At 47.2% G+C, this 14,110-nt stretch overlaps 5 protein-coding genes across 5 annotated transcripts; 2 read left to right on the plus strand and 3 right to left on the minus strand.

Moving 5' to 3' along the window:
- Positions 1–221: 221 nt before the first annotated feature.
- Positions 222–1,344, minus strand: HD556DRAFT_1431533 (kinase-like domain-containing protein; the record flags this gene model as incomplete). The annotated part of the gene is made up of 6 exons (XM_041305028.1): positions 222–259; positions 311–500; positions 555–667; positions 717–925; positions 990–1,179; positions 1,260–1,344. 6 exons carry the CDS (start codon positions 1,342–1,344, stop codon positions 222–224), a joined length of 825 nt encoding a protein of 274 aa, XP_041161392.1.
- Positions 1,345–2,688: 1,344 nt separating this feature from the next.
- HD556DRAFT_1431534 (uncharacterized protein) lies at positions 2,689–4,262 on the plus strand (the record flags this gene model as incomplete). Its single annotated transcript, XM_041305029.1, has 7 exons — positions 2,689–2,881; positions 2,932–2,985; positions 3,035–3,333; positions 3,385–3,696; positions 3,750–3,897; positions 3,952–4,064; positions 4,119–4,262. The coding sequence occupies 7 exons, from the start codon at positions 2,689–2,691 to the stop codon at positions 4,260–4,262; spliced, it is 1,263 nt and encodes a 420-aa protein (XP_041161393.1).
- A 146-nt stretch (positions 4,263–4,408) lies between these two features.
- On the minus strand, positions 4,409–5,493 carry HD556DRAFT_1441976 (uncharacterized protein; the record flags this gene model as incomplete). Its single annotated transcript, XM_041306393.1, has 8 exons — positions 4,409–4,498; positions 4,554–4,801; positions 4,854–4,911; positions 4,964–5,011; positions 5,065–5,217; positions 5,265–5,330; positions 5,390–5,401; positions 5,452–5,493. The coding sequence occupies 8 exons, from the start codon at positions 5,491–5,493 to the stop codon at positions 4,409–4,411; spliced, it is 717 nt and encodes a 238-aa protein (XP_041161394.1).
- A 1,353-nt stretch (positions 5,494–6,846) lies between these two features.
- HD556DRAFT_1471822 (cytochrome P450 monooxygenase CYP63) lies at positions 6,847–9,499 on the plus strand (the record flags this gene model as incomplete). The annotated part of the gene is made up of 10 exons (XM_041308449.1): positions 6,847–7,233; positions 7,299–7,387; positions 7,433–7,475; positions 7,532–7,543; positions 7,600–8,116; positions 8,176–8,231; positions 8,290–8,425; positions 8,479–8,786; positions 8,851–9,045; positions 9,101–9,499. 10 exons carry the CDS (start codon positions 6,847–6,849, stop codon positions 9,140–9,142), a joined length of 1,785 nt encoding a protein of 594 aa, XP_041161395.1. The 3' UTR covers positions 9,143–9,499.
- Positions 9,500–12,430: 2,931 nt separating this feature from the next.
- On the minus strand, positions 12,431–13,505 carry HD556DRAFT_1471828 (uncharacterized protein; the record flags this gene model as incomplete). The annotated part of the gene is made up of 5 exons (XM_041308450.1): positions 12,431–12,916; positions 12,958–12,987; positions 13,039–13,127; positions 13,181–13,409; positions 13,470–13,505. 5 exons carry the CDS (start codon positions 13,503–13,505, stop codon positions 12,638–12,640), a joined length of 663 nt encoding a protein of 220 aa, XP_041161396.1. The 3' UTR covers positions 12,431–12,637.
- Between the last annotated feature and the right edge of the window lie 605 nt (positions 13,506–14,110).

The following is a 14,110-nucleotide window of genomic DNA, read 5'->3' on the forward strand; positions in this document are numbered from 1 at the left end:
TTATTGAAATGTAACCATATCTGCTGTAAACACAGAAATCAGAGAAGATTCTGAATGTCGAGAGGTCGTATTTAGCCCAAAAGACGTGCTCGTGTTCAAACACGAATCAAACCTGACAGGACTGGTGAATAATCACCTTGGTCCGATCTAGCACATCAAAGAGCTAATATTAGCCTTCATTTGAACTCACCCACACATTTTGAGACAGTCCAGCATGTATGCTAACCAACCATACTCCGTTTCCTCCCTCTCAGTCGCACTAGACAAAGAGTGAGTACACGGATCTGGTCATGCATTAAGCTCAGCTCACCATCATCTAATCTCTTTTTAATTGGCAGCCAATGTTTGCGCATACGCTTCTCATACGCGTTCAACACACCCGCGAACAGTGGCTCCGAGTCAGGATGAGTTGAAGCAAAGGCGCGTTCCAGGACATAAAGGTCCACAGCCTTATCCTCTACGAGAGTAGAATGATAAGCGAGTCCAAAATCTATAAGAACCTGAAAATGATAGATATCAAAAAGACGACCATGTCTTCTAGTCCTGTCATGTACCAAATCATTTGTTTGTTTCCTCAACATCATGTTCGAGGTCGTCAGATCACCATGGATTATGTCGGCCAAGTGCATCTTTGCAATCTCAACACCGATCATATCCATCAGGGCATCTACGGAACTTGAGTAATACTAATCTAATCAGCGTACGAACAGTCCTACCTTGAGAAATTCCGTAATCAGCGATTGGGTCTGCAGCGTCATTTTCATGGATTTCATCCATCTTATCCGGCTCATCAAGCTCGCTGATGTCCTCGAGTTCAGCTCCACCGGGTAGAAGTTGACGCACACTCTTGCCATCTATCCACTCGATACCCAGTACACCTTCGTTCACATCCACCATCCTGATTCCGGGTACAGCAACACCGGACCTGCCGAGGTCCCACGTCGGCTCATCCCAAATTTTCTCCATAGGACAACAAAAATTGGACATACCGCATGCATCTCATCAACGCGCGGGCTTCACCGGCTATGCGTTGCCGGGTGAGTGATGCATCAAGCGATGGGTGGCGGTAGTGCTTGTGGAACCGGTACTTCAAGAGAACCGGCTCCAGCGCCTCAAGAACTGCACCGTGATCAGTGCTAAGGCCCGATGTCGAGACTTGACGCAAATATGCTTTATAGACTTTCTGCGTGGAGCATTAGAAGGGTGATCGGGGGTTCGAGTGAGCATGGGGCGAAGCAGAAATTAGTTAGAAGAGGGACTTGCAGCTTCAGCGCCCTGTGAAATGAGGTCCGCAGACTGTAGCAGTTGCTGCGTCGGTGGTTTGGAAGATGATGAAGAGAGCATGATGACTCTTAGAGATAAGATTCGACCCAATACGTTGAACATAATCTGGCAATTCCCGATTGCTTCCGAGTCTCCAAGGTTACTAGCGTCTATGACATTTATTCTGTTCTTCAAGCTTCAGCCAGCACATGAGGAGTCTAAAGAACTTGACGCCGCAGAATGCTTAGCGCTGAGGTCATGGCCCGGGAATGTTGGGACAATGGACTGCCAAAATCCACATTGCTCTCTTCACCACATGCTCCAAACCCTAAACTTCGTGAGCAGTGATACTGCGGCTGCGGCGCCGCCCAATAACTTCATCGTGAGTTAAGTAGTACGAGACCGGTTCATTGGCAACATCAGGATCAGAAATGATAATCTTTGGGCCTTGTATAGGTTCGGTGACCCTAACAACTGCGTTGTAGAGCTCTTGCGGCGAGCAACTGTACCAGCTCCACACCGTGGTTGACACGTTGACAAGTCAGCTGATGACGGAACTTGACCTCGCTTCGTCAACTGATCATTAGTTCGAACTAATACGTCAGGGATTCGGTCGGGCCTAATCATCCTCCGACTCCCAATTTCAGTCGCTCTGAGCCCTGATTCCGCAAGCAGTTTAACCTGTTATGGTGCAAGGTGGCCCCAGAACGTGAGTCTTGTCCAGTTTTATGTATATATAGATATCGGAGGATGACAATCACCGTCCTCTCATTTGATGGCGAGCGAAATACATGATGCTGTCGTCACTTGCAACTCGATAACGACGACTACGCACTGAATTCTGAGATCTCAGAGGTTGCGTACTCGAGATCGTCATTTACGTTGACATTGTTAGCACGACAACCAGCATATGTTCCACAGTGTAACCTGCTGCAAGAAAACTCGTGCACACCCTTCAATTTCAACATTCCCAGAAGCTACATTTGAATAAGTGAGTTATTTACGCTGTCCACACAAGCTGCTAACGCCAGCAAAGCCACTAATAGGTGTGCCGACTTGCCAGCACAGACTCACCACTACTAGATAAACCTTTCTTGGATACGTCAAGGCTTGCTAATATCTTCGGTCGATTTTCCTGGCCGTCTGTTAATTCCCGGGTCTTCGGGATATATAGTAGGCCTCGCCTTCTTTCACATCAGAAACATGTTCATCATACATATGTTTGCTTAGCCTAATTCATATCCAGCCCTGCGTGATATTCTTGGCTGACTGATTCCTCAGCCCAAAATCACCCCCGTGAAAATCATATTGTGAAATTTGGATTGCAATATATTGGATTCAACTATGCAACCGTTTCATCCATTTGTCCAATATCCATTTCACCAACAGCCCGAAGAAACAACGACATCCCGATACATGGTTTCAATGTTTCACCCGGTTGAGCTACTTAGGCAGCCTGTTACTTTCCCGTTTAGCGGACGAACAGCCAAAAATAGGTTCTTGAAGAGCGCAATGTCAGAACGCTTGGCCACTTTCTCGAATTTTGATCCCTGTGGTCGGGGACAACCAACAGAGGAACTCGTACGACTGTACGAAACCTGGGCAAAGGGGGATATCGGTGATTTTCATCCCATCCTTGATGAAGCTCTAATCATAAAATTCTCTAAGGAATCATTGTCACTGGTAACATACAAATAAAAAAAGATCATCTCGAAGCTACAGGTGGTCATAATTTTCTGCGAAAATAATTGCGACGTTGATGTCCGTGTAGGGAATACTATCATCGACAGAGATCTCCCCTCGGTTTATCTCCGGGAGTGGACGGAGGTGGCGCGAGCCGCCAAGTCACAAGGGAGCTTGGTCATCGGACAACTTAGCCATCCAGGGCGTCAGGTTTCCATTAACATACAGCCATATCCAGAGGCACCATCTGACGTCGAGCAACCCTCGACTGGAGGCGTTCTCTTCGGGCAACCTACGCCTCTAACAAAAGATGGCATCAAGGACATCGTAAATCGCTTTGCATATGCAGCCTTCGTCCTGCACAGGGCTGGATTTGATGGCGTCCAGGTAATATTATTTCACTAACATATAGCCGGCATATTAGTTAACCAGACTCAGCTCCACGTCGCTCACGGTTACCTTCTGTCACAATTTTTAACCAAGACGACAAACATGCGGACTGATGAATATGGTGGATCGCTCGTAAATAGAGCTCAGATTATTCTCGAGATAATCGCCGCAATCAGACAAGCGGTCCAGAGCACATCTTTCATCATCTCGGTAAAGCTCAACGCACAGGATTCTGCCCCCCAGGGGTTCTGTATCGAGGAATCGATCATGGTTGCCAAACTGCTCGAAATTGCAGGAGTGGACTTCATTGAAGTCAGTGGGGGGGTGTACGAACAAAATATCCGCAGCTCTCGGGATAAGGTAACATTTTACGCTTGATGATCAATCTAAAGTTAATGCCGAGCAATTATAAGCCGTATACTGTTGAAACCCGAGAAGGGTATTTCGTCGAATATGCAGAGATTCTCCAATCCCATCTAAACCTCTCAAAAGTAGTCGCCACGGGTGGATTCCAAACATCGCAGGGCATGGCCGATGCTGTCTCGCGAGGGGCCGCGGACAGTGAGTGTTCTTTCGCCGGTTGTATATTTTTACTCAGCGGTTGGTGTGATGCAGTTATAGGATTAGCGAGACCATTAACCGCAGAACCATTTTTGGTCAGAGACATCCTACGAGGGGAGAAGAACAAAGCCAAGGGAGACAAATTTCCTGAAAGCCCGATGCTGCGAGTACGCATGGTCTTCATTCACGTCAATACACGGCCTTGATATCTAATCACACAGTTCGTAGCATCTGCGGCGCAGATTGCGGAGATTGGAAATGGTCAAGATATCACTGACTTTGACAATGCGTTCCACGTTGCTAGATTCATCGCCAAAATGCAGAAGGAAATTCCTGCTGCCATATCGGAAGCACTTTTCTCGTGACTGTCATGGACTTCGGTCTTGGGTTGATACCGCCTCAATTACCAACTGTTTCATTACTTGACTTCTGATCTAAAAGCGCCAGTTGAAATAACTGAATACGTAGCTGCTTTGCTGTTGTACACATTGGTTTGTCCGTATTTCTTAATCTAGTCTTGTCCAGAACATAACGCCATCATGCTGAAGTTGACGCTCTTGCTTTCCTTGATATAATGTTCTTTGACGAAGTTGGCCACATCCTGCAGATCCAGAACTGAGATCAACCTAGTATCATAGAAGTGATCAAAGCCGTACCTGAAGCAAGTTTGTGCATTCGCCCCTATCAATCGGACCATTGCGACCTCCATCCAACTCTACGACGCGCCACCCACGGACTTGGTCCCTCGCAGTGACATCGGGCGCCTTAACGAAACAAGTAAAATGGAGATATGTATCCAGATCTTCAGGCACCGTGGTTTGTCCTGAGACGGCTGCAGAGGTATGAATCTGTTCGAACAGGGAGGTCTCCTCAAGAACTTTGACACGTTCCAATGGTGTTTTGTCTATTTCCGCGATTAATACATTTCGGGTGCTTGATAGGAATAAAATTTTTACCTTTGCATTCTTCAATAAATTTAGCCAATGGACTTTCATCAGCGAAAGCGACACTTGACTAGAGTAATGCTAGCATGAGAGAATAATAAAAGGGAAAGGTTGCGGGTTACGTTTATTAAAGCATGCAGAAGGCCCATAGTTCCGCAAGCGTTTACAATCTAGCCTTCATTAGTAGTATGAGTACGAAAGACACTCGGTTGATCGAACATACCGTCTGCTTCATCCAGAAAATAGTGGGATCGATCGGATACTGCCCTTGAGCGGCAATCTTTTCATCTTCCTCTTTGCGCTTGGTCGCAATGGTCCCTGAACAGGGAAAGAGTAGTGTGACCGCCTTTACATCTTCCGATACCATTCCTAGAAGCTGTATCGTCGTGAACCTGTGAGCATGAGTGAATTGAGAAGACCAACTTCTGGATCGAGACCATATATGTCCTCAAACTGCGCCTGGGATGCTAGTCCAGCGTTTATGGCCCACTGTACGAGAGCATCATACGATGTAAGACATTTTGCACCGCTAGGAGGTTTTGTCTTACACTGTTGAAGACCTGCTCGTTATCGCATCAGAATGAGAATATCTGAGGCATGGAGAACTTACATCTGGGTTGCTTTCGAGCGGGATCCAGCGAGATTCCGACATGATGATGGACAATCTCGTAGTACTACATAGCACGGCAACACTCAGTACTGAGTTTGCCGAGCACTTACCTTATATGGCAACTGCAAGCTCCGACTTTTGTTCCGACCCCCCATGCGCACCTGTTGACGCTGACGCTCAGGACTACCGTTGTGTGACCGAATCTGCAACTCTCGATGAGTACAATTCTCATCGCTTCTTAAGCTTGGAATGACTTGATATATGCCATGACAGGGAGCGCTCTAGTTCTTTCCTGGTTCGTCCGCTCGCCTCCGAACTCTAGAGCGCCCACCTAAGCTATCCTGAGATAGAAGGGATCATCATCCGAATCACTCAGCGGTAGTTCAAATGGCATGTGTTCTCCTTGCTGGTAAAAATCCTGAAGGACGGCCGACATATCCGAGTCCGTGGCATTATAGGTATGTCCTCATAGTAGTCTTGGTTGCTAGTGTATTATTAACTTCGTAAATCTCACAATTTGACTGTAGTATCTGGATGATCAGATGCTTGCAAGACGTTGTGTTACAGTGTTTTGCTTGACATTTCTAGCTTTTGAAACAGTGCTCAGCCTTCTGATTCTACTTCCGCCCGCAGCAGGTTCATCAAAGCACCCTGATTTATACTACGACGTCGTCAATTTACACGAGGATCGGAAGTGAGCTGCGATAGGTCGTCAGTTGACTGTGCCTGCATGGATCTGAATCTATGGTGGGCAGTTTCCTACTCATCCGGATCTGATCCAAGGATTGACGTTATCCCGGATCCGGGGCCCGCTGTGTCGCTCCCGTTTCATAGTTGTGCCAGTGGGCGCTTTCATTGATGTTGAACCGGTCCTTGGGATTTCACGAATCTGACCATCTTGTGATGGAACAACCCTAGATCGGAGAGCCGTACTCGTACTCCTCCTTATTGAAGGAACACGGTGTCGCATATTATGCCTCCGTCCCATCTCATATTACACATATCTTGTCGTCATAGCCCGTCAAGGCATATCCTTACCAAGCACACTGAGTTTTCGTAACTATAGTCTAAGTTTTGCGCAAAATTTCCGGCGCCGGGCCATCGCTAGCCTTCAACCTAAACCGTGAGAAGAAATGTGGGACCCGGGGTCCTCTAACCGCTGTCAGAAGTTCACCGACTCAACCTATTATTACGCCGAGCTAGCGGTGCGGATCGAGAAATTTCACATGCGCATCGGCGTGGAGTTAATCATGTCGCGAATTCAGGTCGATAATCTTCTCTTCATTTCCTCAGGTGTTGGCGAGAAGTAACAATTTCCCAAATGCACATAAAGGGCTCAAGTTAGATGTAGTTTCATTTCACCCCCTCATCTGTCCCTAGCAGCTAGCACTACACATGACTCTCGCCGGCCACGCCAACTATCGCTTCCGTATCTTGAAGGACATCCTTCAAGCACTAGTTGTACCCCCCGTGCTTGTGTCATTGTGTTGTAGGACGTTAAACCTTCGGTTTGGATGGTGGTCGATACCTGCCCATCTCCTGGCCATCCCGCTCGCGGTATTTATCAGGGTGCAATATTCTGATTTTGTTCAAGCACGGGAAGCACGGCAGCTTGGTGCTAGACCAATTCCCAGAGTTGTCGGGAAATGGCCAGGGAACATTGACGTGATGCTCAAACTCAAGAAAGGGCTCGCCTCTCAGTACATCTGCGAGCCGTTCCTTGATCTGTTCGAAGAGTATCAGTGCACAACCCTCAACACTCGCTTTCTTTGGGTTGACAATGTATGTGGTCTTGTCTAGATATCATCTCTGGCAAGTGCTGATGAGCGCGCGCTCATTATCGAAAGATCATTACCATGGATCAAGAACATTCCAAATGCGTGCTAGCAACAGGATTTGGTCATTTTTGGAGAGGCACTGCACAACGAGAGCGATTGTAAGCAACTTTCTACCCGAAAAAAAAATCCTAACTCTATTTCAGAGAAAACTTTCTAGGCGATGGAATATTCAACCGGGATGACGAGGTGAGAAACGAGACCTGCTTTGTTACCTGGGTCCCAATTTGCTCACAACTATGCAGAAATGGAAATATGTACGACAAGCTGACCACCTGACACCTGTTTGATGGCTGATAGGCTATCGTTATAGCACCGTTCACTCGCACGACCCTTTTTCACCCGCAATCGCATATCTGATTTCGAGTTATTTGAAAAATACACGGACCGCACGATGACTGTATTATCAAATCTTGCCTCACGCAACGAGCCCTGTAATGTCCAAGACCTTTTTGCTAGGTTCACCATCGACGCTGCCTCGGACTTTCTTTTTGGGCATAACTTGGATACCTTGTCCAAGAAGCTTCCTGTTTCTACTTCAGGCTTCCAGAGTGATAGAGGAGCTACTACAGATGACTCGTGGGGAACATTTGCTCAAGCTTTTGAAGCAGTCCAACGCATAATCACCATGAGAGGTCGTACTGGTTTCATTTGGCCCATTTTTGAGCTTTTCGATGACAAAACTGCCCCGCACGTGGATGTCATCAAACGATGGCTAGATCCATTAGTAAAACAAACGTTGGATCGTAAAGCGTTAGCCCACAAAAGTGGTATACGGAGTACCATGGAAGAGAGGACTTTCTTAGAACACCTAGCTGATAGTACCGAAGGTCTGTGTTTTTCTCGTTCCTTGCCCGAATTCTGTGCCTCATTCGCCGACAATCTATAGACGCTGGAATGATTCGTGATCAGTTACTCAATGTCCTATTGGCTGCTAGAGACACTGTGTGTACCTCTTCTTCCTTCAGCGCTCATTTTCTGATGACACAGCTCCGCTTGACAGACTGCGTGCCTTTTAACCTACGTGACATATTTCATGGCGTTATATCCGAGCATCGCAGCCAAGATGCGGCGAGAGGTACTCGACGTGTGTGGCAACAATCCTCCTACCCACGAAGGGATTCGTAAACTCAAATATGGTGAGTTTATATTTCATATGGTGGAATTTTGCTCAACGACCTTCTTTCGTCAGTCAAAGCGGTTCTTGACGAAACTCTCCGCCTGTACCCACCCGTTCCATTGAATTCGCGACAGACCAGACCTCAGCCTTGCACGCTCCCTCCGCCAGATCGTACTTATCTCACCGAATCTCGGCAACCGTTATACTTACCGAAGTCTACGACAATCTGGTACTCGTCACTGTTGACGCAGCGCAACAAAGAACTTTGGGGGCCTGATGCAGACGAGTTTGATCCTGAGCGATGGATCGATCCTCAGAGATTGGCCCGATTCACATCGAATCCGATGATGTTCACTCCATTTAGCGCAGGACCACGCATTGTAGGATTTCCGTGATTACAATTTGATAAGAAATCCTGACTCCTTGGCCCTTTGACTCTTTTAGTGCATTGGTCAGAACTATGCATACAATGAGGCATCATTCTTCCTTGTGCGACTGCTTCAGCGGTTCGACACTTTTACACTCGCAACGGATGCACAACCCCCTTCCTCCTTGCCACCTGCGGAGTGGAAGTTAGGTCGCGGCAGACAAAGGGTGGAGATGATTTATCCCGACGCTACGATGACGCTTTTCATCAAAGTGCGTTATCTTATCTTCGCTTTGTGTTTCAGCTGTATCATCTTACCTCTCATAGGGTGGCTTATGGATAAGAATGAAGAACGCGCACCCGCACTGATGTAATCACTATTTGCTGGCAAATGCACTTATAGGGCTCTTTTAAGGGGATGTTCACTTATATTGTCATCATTGCATATCTCATACCCACTGGATCATTTGTACTGGTATATGGACCATAGATAATCTAGACATATCTGGCGTCGGCGGCGCCTCCCCGTGTTCCCATCACGTTTCAGGACAGTTTCAGGATGTAGATTCCCATTAAGAATGGACGATAAGCTTTACCTTAGTCTACCGTGTACCTGGGACAAGTACATCCATAATTTCCATCAGAACATACGGGGACACGTGTATAGATGAGGATGACCCGGCCCATCACCCACCATGATGGTACAACGTTCGGACATATACGAATAATGTGTCCGATAACAGAATGATTCCACTTATGTCACAGTCAAAGATTGAAGCGCCTGCTTTCACCATGTGGGTCTATCACAACTCAGGTTACTGGATCATCACCTAAAATAGAGAGACGTGTGGGTCCTGATACACATGGACTGGTCGCATTCAAGGTATCATAAAGTGGCATGTCGGCCTCGCAATGAAAAATTGCACCATCTGGTGACCGTCATACCCGAATCCGTCATGGCATCATGCTCACCTCGTGGTTGCCCCTAGATGTCCCTTGAAAAAGCGTGTAATCATTAGATGTTAAAGCCACACGATCGGCGATAAATCACTGTCGCAATCGCGGCTGCGCAGGATATGCAGATCAGAAATGACCGGCGAACAGACTGGGCGCACCGGTGAAGCTGTCACAACCGATCAAGCAGGTCACACAAGCTAAGCCCAAGATTTTTTTTCCCGAGATTGTCAGTGACGCCACGCATTGTTGGTCAGGTATTACTTTACGAGAAGCAAAGGGACCATGCCTGATGGGCCCGCGACAATCGGTAGAACGTTCGCCTTCTTCAACGTGGAGGGAAATGCGGCTCGCCAATAACATATTCTAGACGATCACATTGATGTGTTCAGAGGATGACGTTTACCATGACATGCGAGGGAGTCAATGAGCAAATCATCTGTAGTCGAGAACGGGGATCACGATAGACACGTGGTCACCAGCTACTCTGAATCAAGGGTAATTGAGTTTCAACTTCACATCGCGATTTTAGGACATGAATGACTCGATCCATCCTTTCTGGATCGCTCGTAACCATTTGCATTATGCTTCAGCGAACACCATTGAACTATTGCAGCTGATTAACTCACCATCCAGCATGACAGTTACGATCACAGTAATCCAGTTCAGCGCGTTCAAGAAAAAATCTTTGGTAACGAGCCTCGGATGAACAAGCTCGCAGCAGCCATTGCAACGCAGTGAAGATCACATCACCGACATCATCTAATTGATAGAATGATGTGGATTATTCAGCGACCATAAACTGGGATTATTCGAGACTACGGTCATATTCCAGGGCAGAGAACGTTGCGACGCACAATGATCGTGTTCGTGCTGGATATACACCACCATCCAGCTTTGTTGTCGCTGAAATAAGCATTACGGGGGTGAGCACTCAATATTCAATGAGCGGCTACAGTCTCTCCGCCTTGCTGCTCCAGCTGCGGATGTAATTCACCCAAAGTTTCTTAACAAGTCACATTCTGTCCGGGGGAGTTGAGAGATAAGGTATAGAATAGGTCGAAAATCCAACTCACCTCTCCCACCCGGGTTGCGAACATCGTTCTGCAGCGCCTCCAATCACGCCCTACTGGCCCAGATTTCGGGGCTATCATGCGATAAGGATGCAAGAAGATACAGCAAGAATAGTGCGCCGCTGATTAAAACTGATGCAACATGCGCTCCAGTTACATCAAGAAGTTAAAGCATCGGCACTGCATCAATCTACAACCAGGTGATACATCCTAGTTGATATTCTATCCCTACTAGTCTAGTGAGTTTGGGATTGTGGTCCCTTGCTTCAAACGAGAAAGTAACGGATTAAACGCACCTGTACGACCGTACGACTATGTGTAGGAAGGTAGGCTGCTCGTTCTTTGAATTATACAGCCTCATACATGAGCGTCATTTGTAGTATCCTTTTGTCCCAACTTGACCCGGTCTATACACGCTAGACCACTATGAGTGTATAGTAGAAATACTATACCTCACGGCAGAGTCGTCACCCCCACAAGTCGTCAGGTCACGCTTTTGTCACAGCAGGCCGCTGCTGCCGCTTTCAAAATCCGCTCGGCAATGCCTAAGAAATTTGACAGGTCAAAAATGATGATTATGATTGGTTGGTGCGATGTGGAATATAGATGGGATGTGGTTGTAATTACAATGGCTGTATGGTGCAGGATATGCTACATGAGAATGAGAACTATGTGGTCCGTGATGATGGGGCAAATGAACTTGATGCTGGTGTGATGTAAAATGTCCGGAAAATAGCTGAGATGCTTGTATGTTGCTGCGAGTTGGATGTACAGGATGATTGTAAGGTATTTCATGGCGTAGATCAGGACTATTTGAGTTAGAACTATTTGGATGTTCGCGAGTGTGGGATCACGCGACTCTCGTGATTTGCCTTTTGGGCGGCTATTTCGTCGAGCCATGTCCGAATGGCGTCGGCTCACTGACAACTCGTCACAGCCAGTGGTAGTATCTGTTTAGAACTCCGCTACGGCAGCGCTCGGCTGGCTGTCACCAGCGTGACTTTGACGGCTTTCAATGAACTTCACCATTTCTTAACAAAGTTTGGTCGTTCAACCTCGCAATGAAAGATGCATGATAGAAACATTGATTTAAGTTGTGAATTGTGTGTGGAAGTAAGAATTGAGTGAGATATTTAGGTCGTGACGACTTGTGGGGGTGACGACTCTGCCGTGAGGTATAGTAAGCCTTGCTCGAAATGGTGATTCTTGTAATATCAGCAATTTCACTGACCAGGAACCTGTTCCACCCTCGTACTCCCATGGAGGGTCAAATTTCAAAGTCCAAGGGACTGTCTAGATTGAAGCTTGGCAATTCAGAAACAGGCATGGGGATGCACTGTCACCGTGACTTACGAGTTTTAATAATCTTTCCTGGGTTTCGTCTTCAAACTTCATAATGAACTCCCTGCTTCAAGTTGGGATCTAGAACACGAACTCGGAGTCCTGGTAACATGTAATAGTAGGCGAGCGAGAACCCCGTATGCTCGCTTCTGTTCCTCGAGTCTGACGAGGTACTTTTGAATAGTAGCTTGAATTGATTGATTGGATCTCGGGGTATATTTCTCGCCAGAAGCGTTGACAACATTGGTAGACATGATGGAGGTGCTTGGAAACAACTTTGGAATCATCATCATTAGTGATGTTCCGGCCCGGCTTAGGCTCAAAGCCCCGGCTTAGGCTTGGCCTCGAGGGGCTTAGGCTCACAAGATTCCTGAGCCTAGGCCGTGAGCCCAAGCCAGCCCAAAGCCGGGGCTTAAGCCCAACCAGGCCGCGGCTTTTCGCAGCCAACAGACAGCTCAAGACCACTGTGGCATTAGGCAGCATAATTACAATATATCTAGTAAATGTCCGTCTCAGTGTCTGACACATCCTCAGCATCATCGCCCAAAAGCAGAATGTCCCAACCTTCTTCGTCATCACCAGTCTCTTCCACTTCCACTTCTTCATCATCGTCGTCCAGGTGCTCCAACTCAACGAGAGACGATGGCGCAGGCTCCCAGAACAGAAGATCGTGTCGTAGTGCACATTTAAGACACTGGAGTGCTTCGACGATGTCGGCCTTAAGCTGGTTGCGTCGTTGAGGACTTCGCGAATTAACTTCTTGAGACTGCCAGTTCTGCTGGGCTTAGTTGTGTGCTGCGACGTCAATGATGTCACTTGGTTCAGCTGAAGATAACGGGCTTTGAACTAGTTGTAGCACATTCAGATTAAGTTGATAAAATGAAAAAGATGACTCACCACTGTCTCCGCAGTAGAAAGCACGTCATCGTGCAGATCCTCTGGCCAATGCTTCGTGAAATATGACATTTTCCCTGTGGGGTTGAGTACTGAAGTGCAAATGTCAGACTCGCAGTCGTTCATGAAAAAATAAACAACGTACACATTAACAATACATACGCAGCGGAGTGTGTCGTCTTCTCGTAATACTCATCTACTTTTGCGGCTGCATCTTTGAGCGCGGGAGCAAACTTCGCATATTTCGACCTTTCTGCGCGTGATGACCAAGCCTTGTGAAGAGTTTCGAGTGCCGGAATTCGATGTGAGTAACGTCGACCAACCGAAGCACAAATAAGACATGGCAACTCACTGCGACATATGGACCGTCGAAGCTGATAAGAGTGATGGAAGTCAGAAGGTCGAAAAGACAAAAATAGAGTCGGGAAACGTACCTCCGGTGAGGCTTCTATGGCAGTGCCACTGAACATACCAAAGCCACGGCTTAGGCCGCCGGCTCAGGCTTTTCGAAACTCAAGCCCAGGCCCAAGCCTTCCTCAGGCCGTGACTTAGGCCTGGGCTGGGCCCGGCTTATTTGGGCCCGGCTTGGGCCGGCCCAGGGCCTCAAGCCGAGCCGTGCACATCACTAATCATCATTACCTGACTTTCGGCCGGTAAGACCGTTACCTGTGACTTGTTGGGGAGCCATTGTCGAACCTCTCTGCAGTGATCCAAGACGCAGTATTTTGGACTGTATATATCGTAGGAGTACTTGTTAATAAGTTCAGGCTTCTTAGGCATTGCTATCATTATGTTCATAGGCTGGTCCAAGTTACCTTGCGGAGCAAGGTCATGTTGGATGGCAGATAATCTGTCAGTCACCTGAGTCCGAAAATGATAGAACTGCGTCAATATGAATATACAAAACTACTTCATAAAGTATCCAATTAGTTACTCAGAACTCGGTCTCGATGAAATACTGATACAGTCAACTCAAAGCTCGGTCTCGATGACACAATACAAATACAGATACAGTCCAAATATGAGGTGAACTTCAACAATGGCATAGCACCTCTCTTGAGTTAAGTATATTGAT

Source organism: Suillus plorans, assembly GCF_016647745.1.
Source record: "Suillus plorans strain S12 chromosome Unknown HD556scaffold_21, whole genome shotgun sequence".
Taxonomy (NCBI): domain Eukaryota; kingdom Fungi; phylum Basidiomycota; class Agaricomycetes; order Boletales; family Suillaceae; genus Suillus; species Suillus plorans.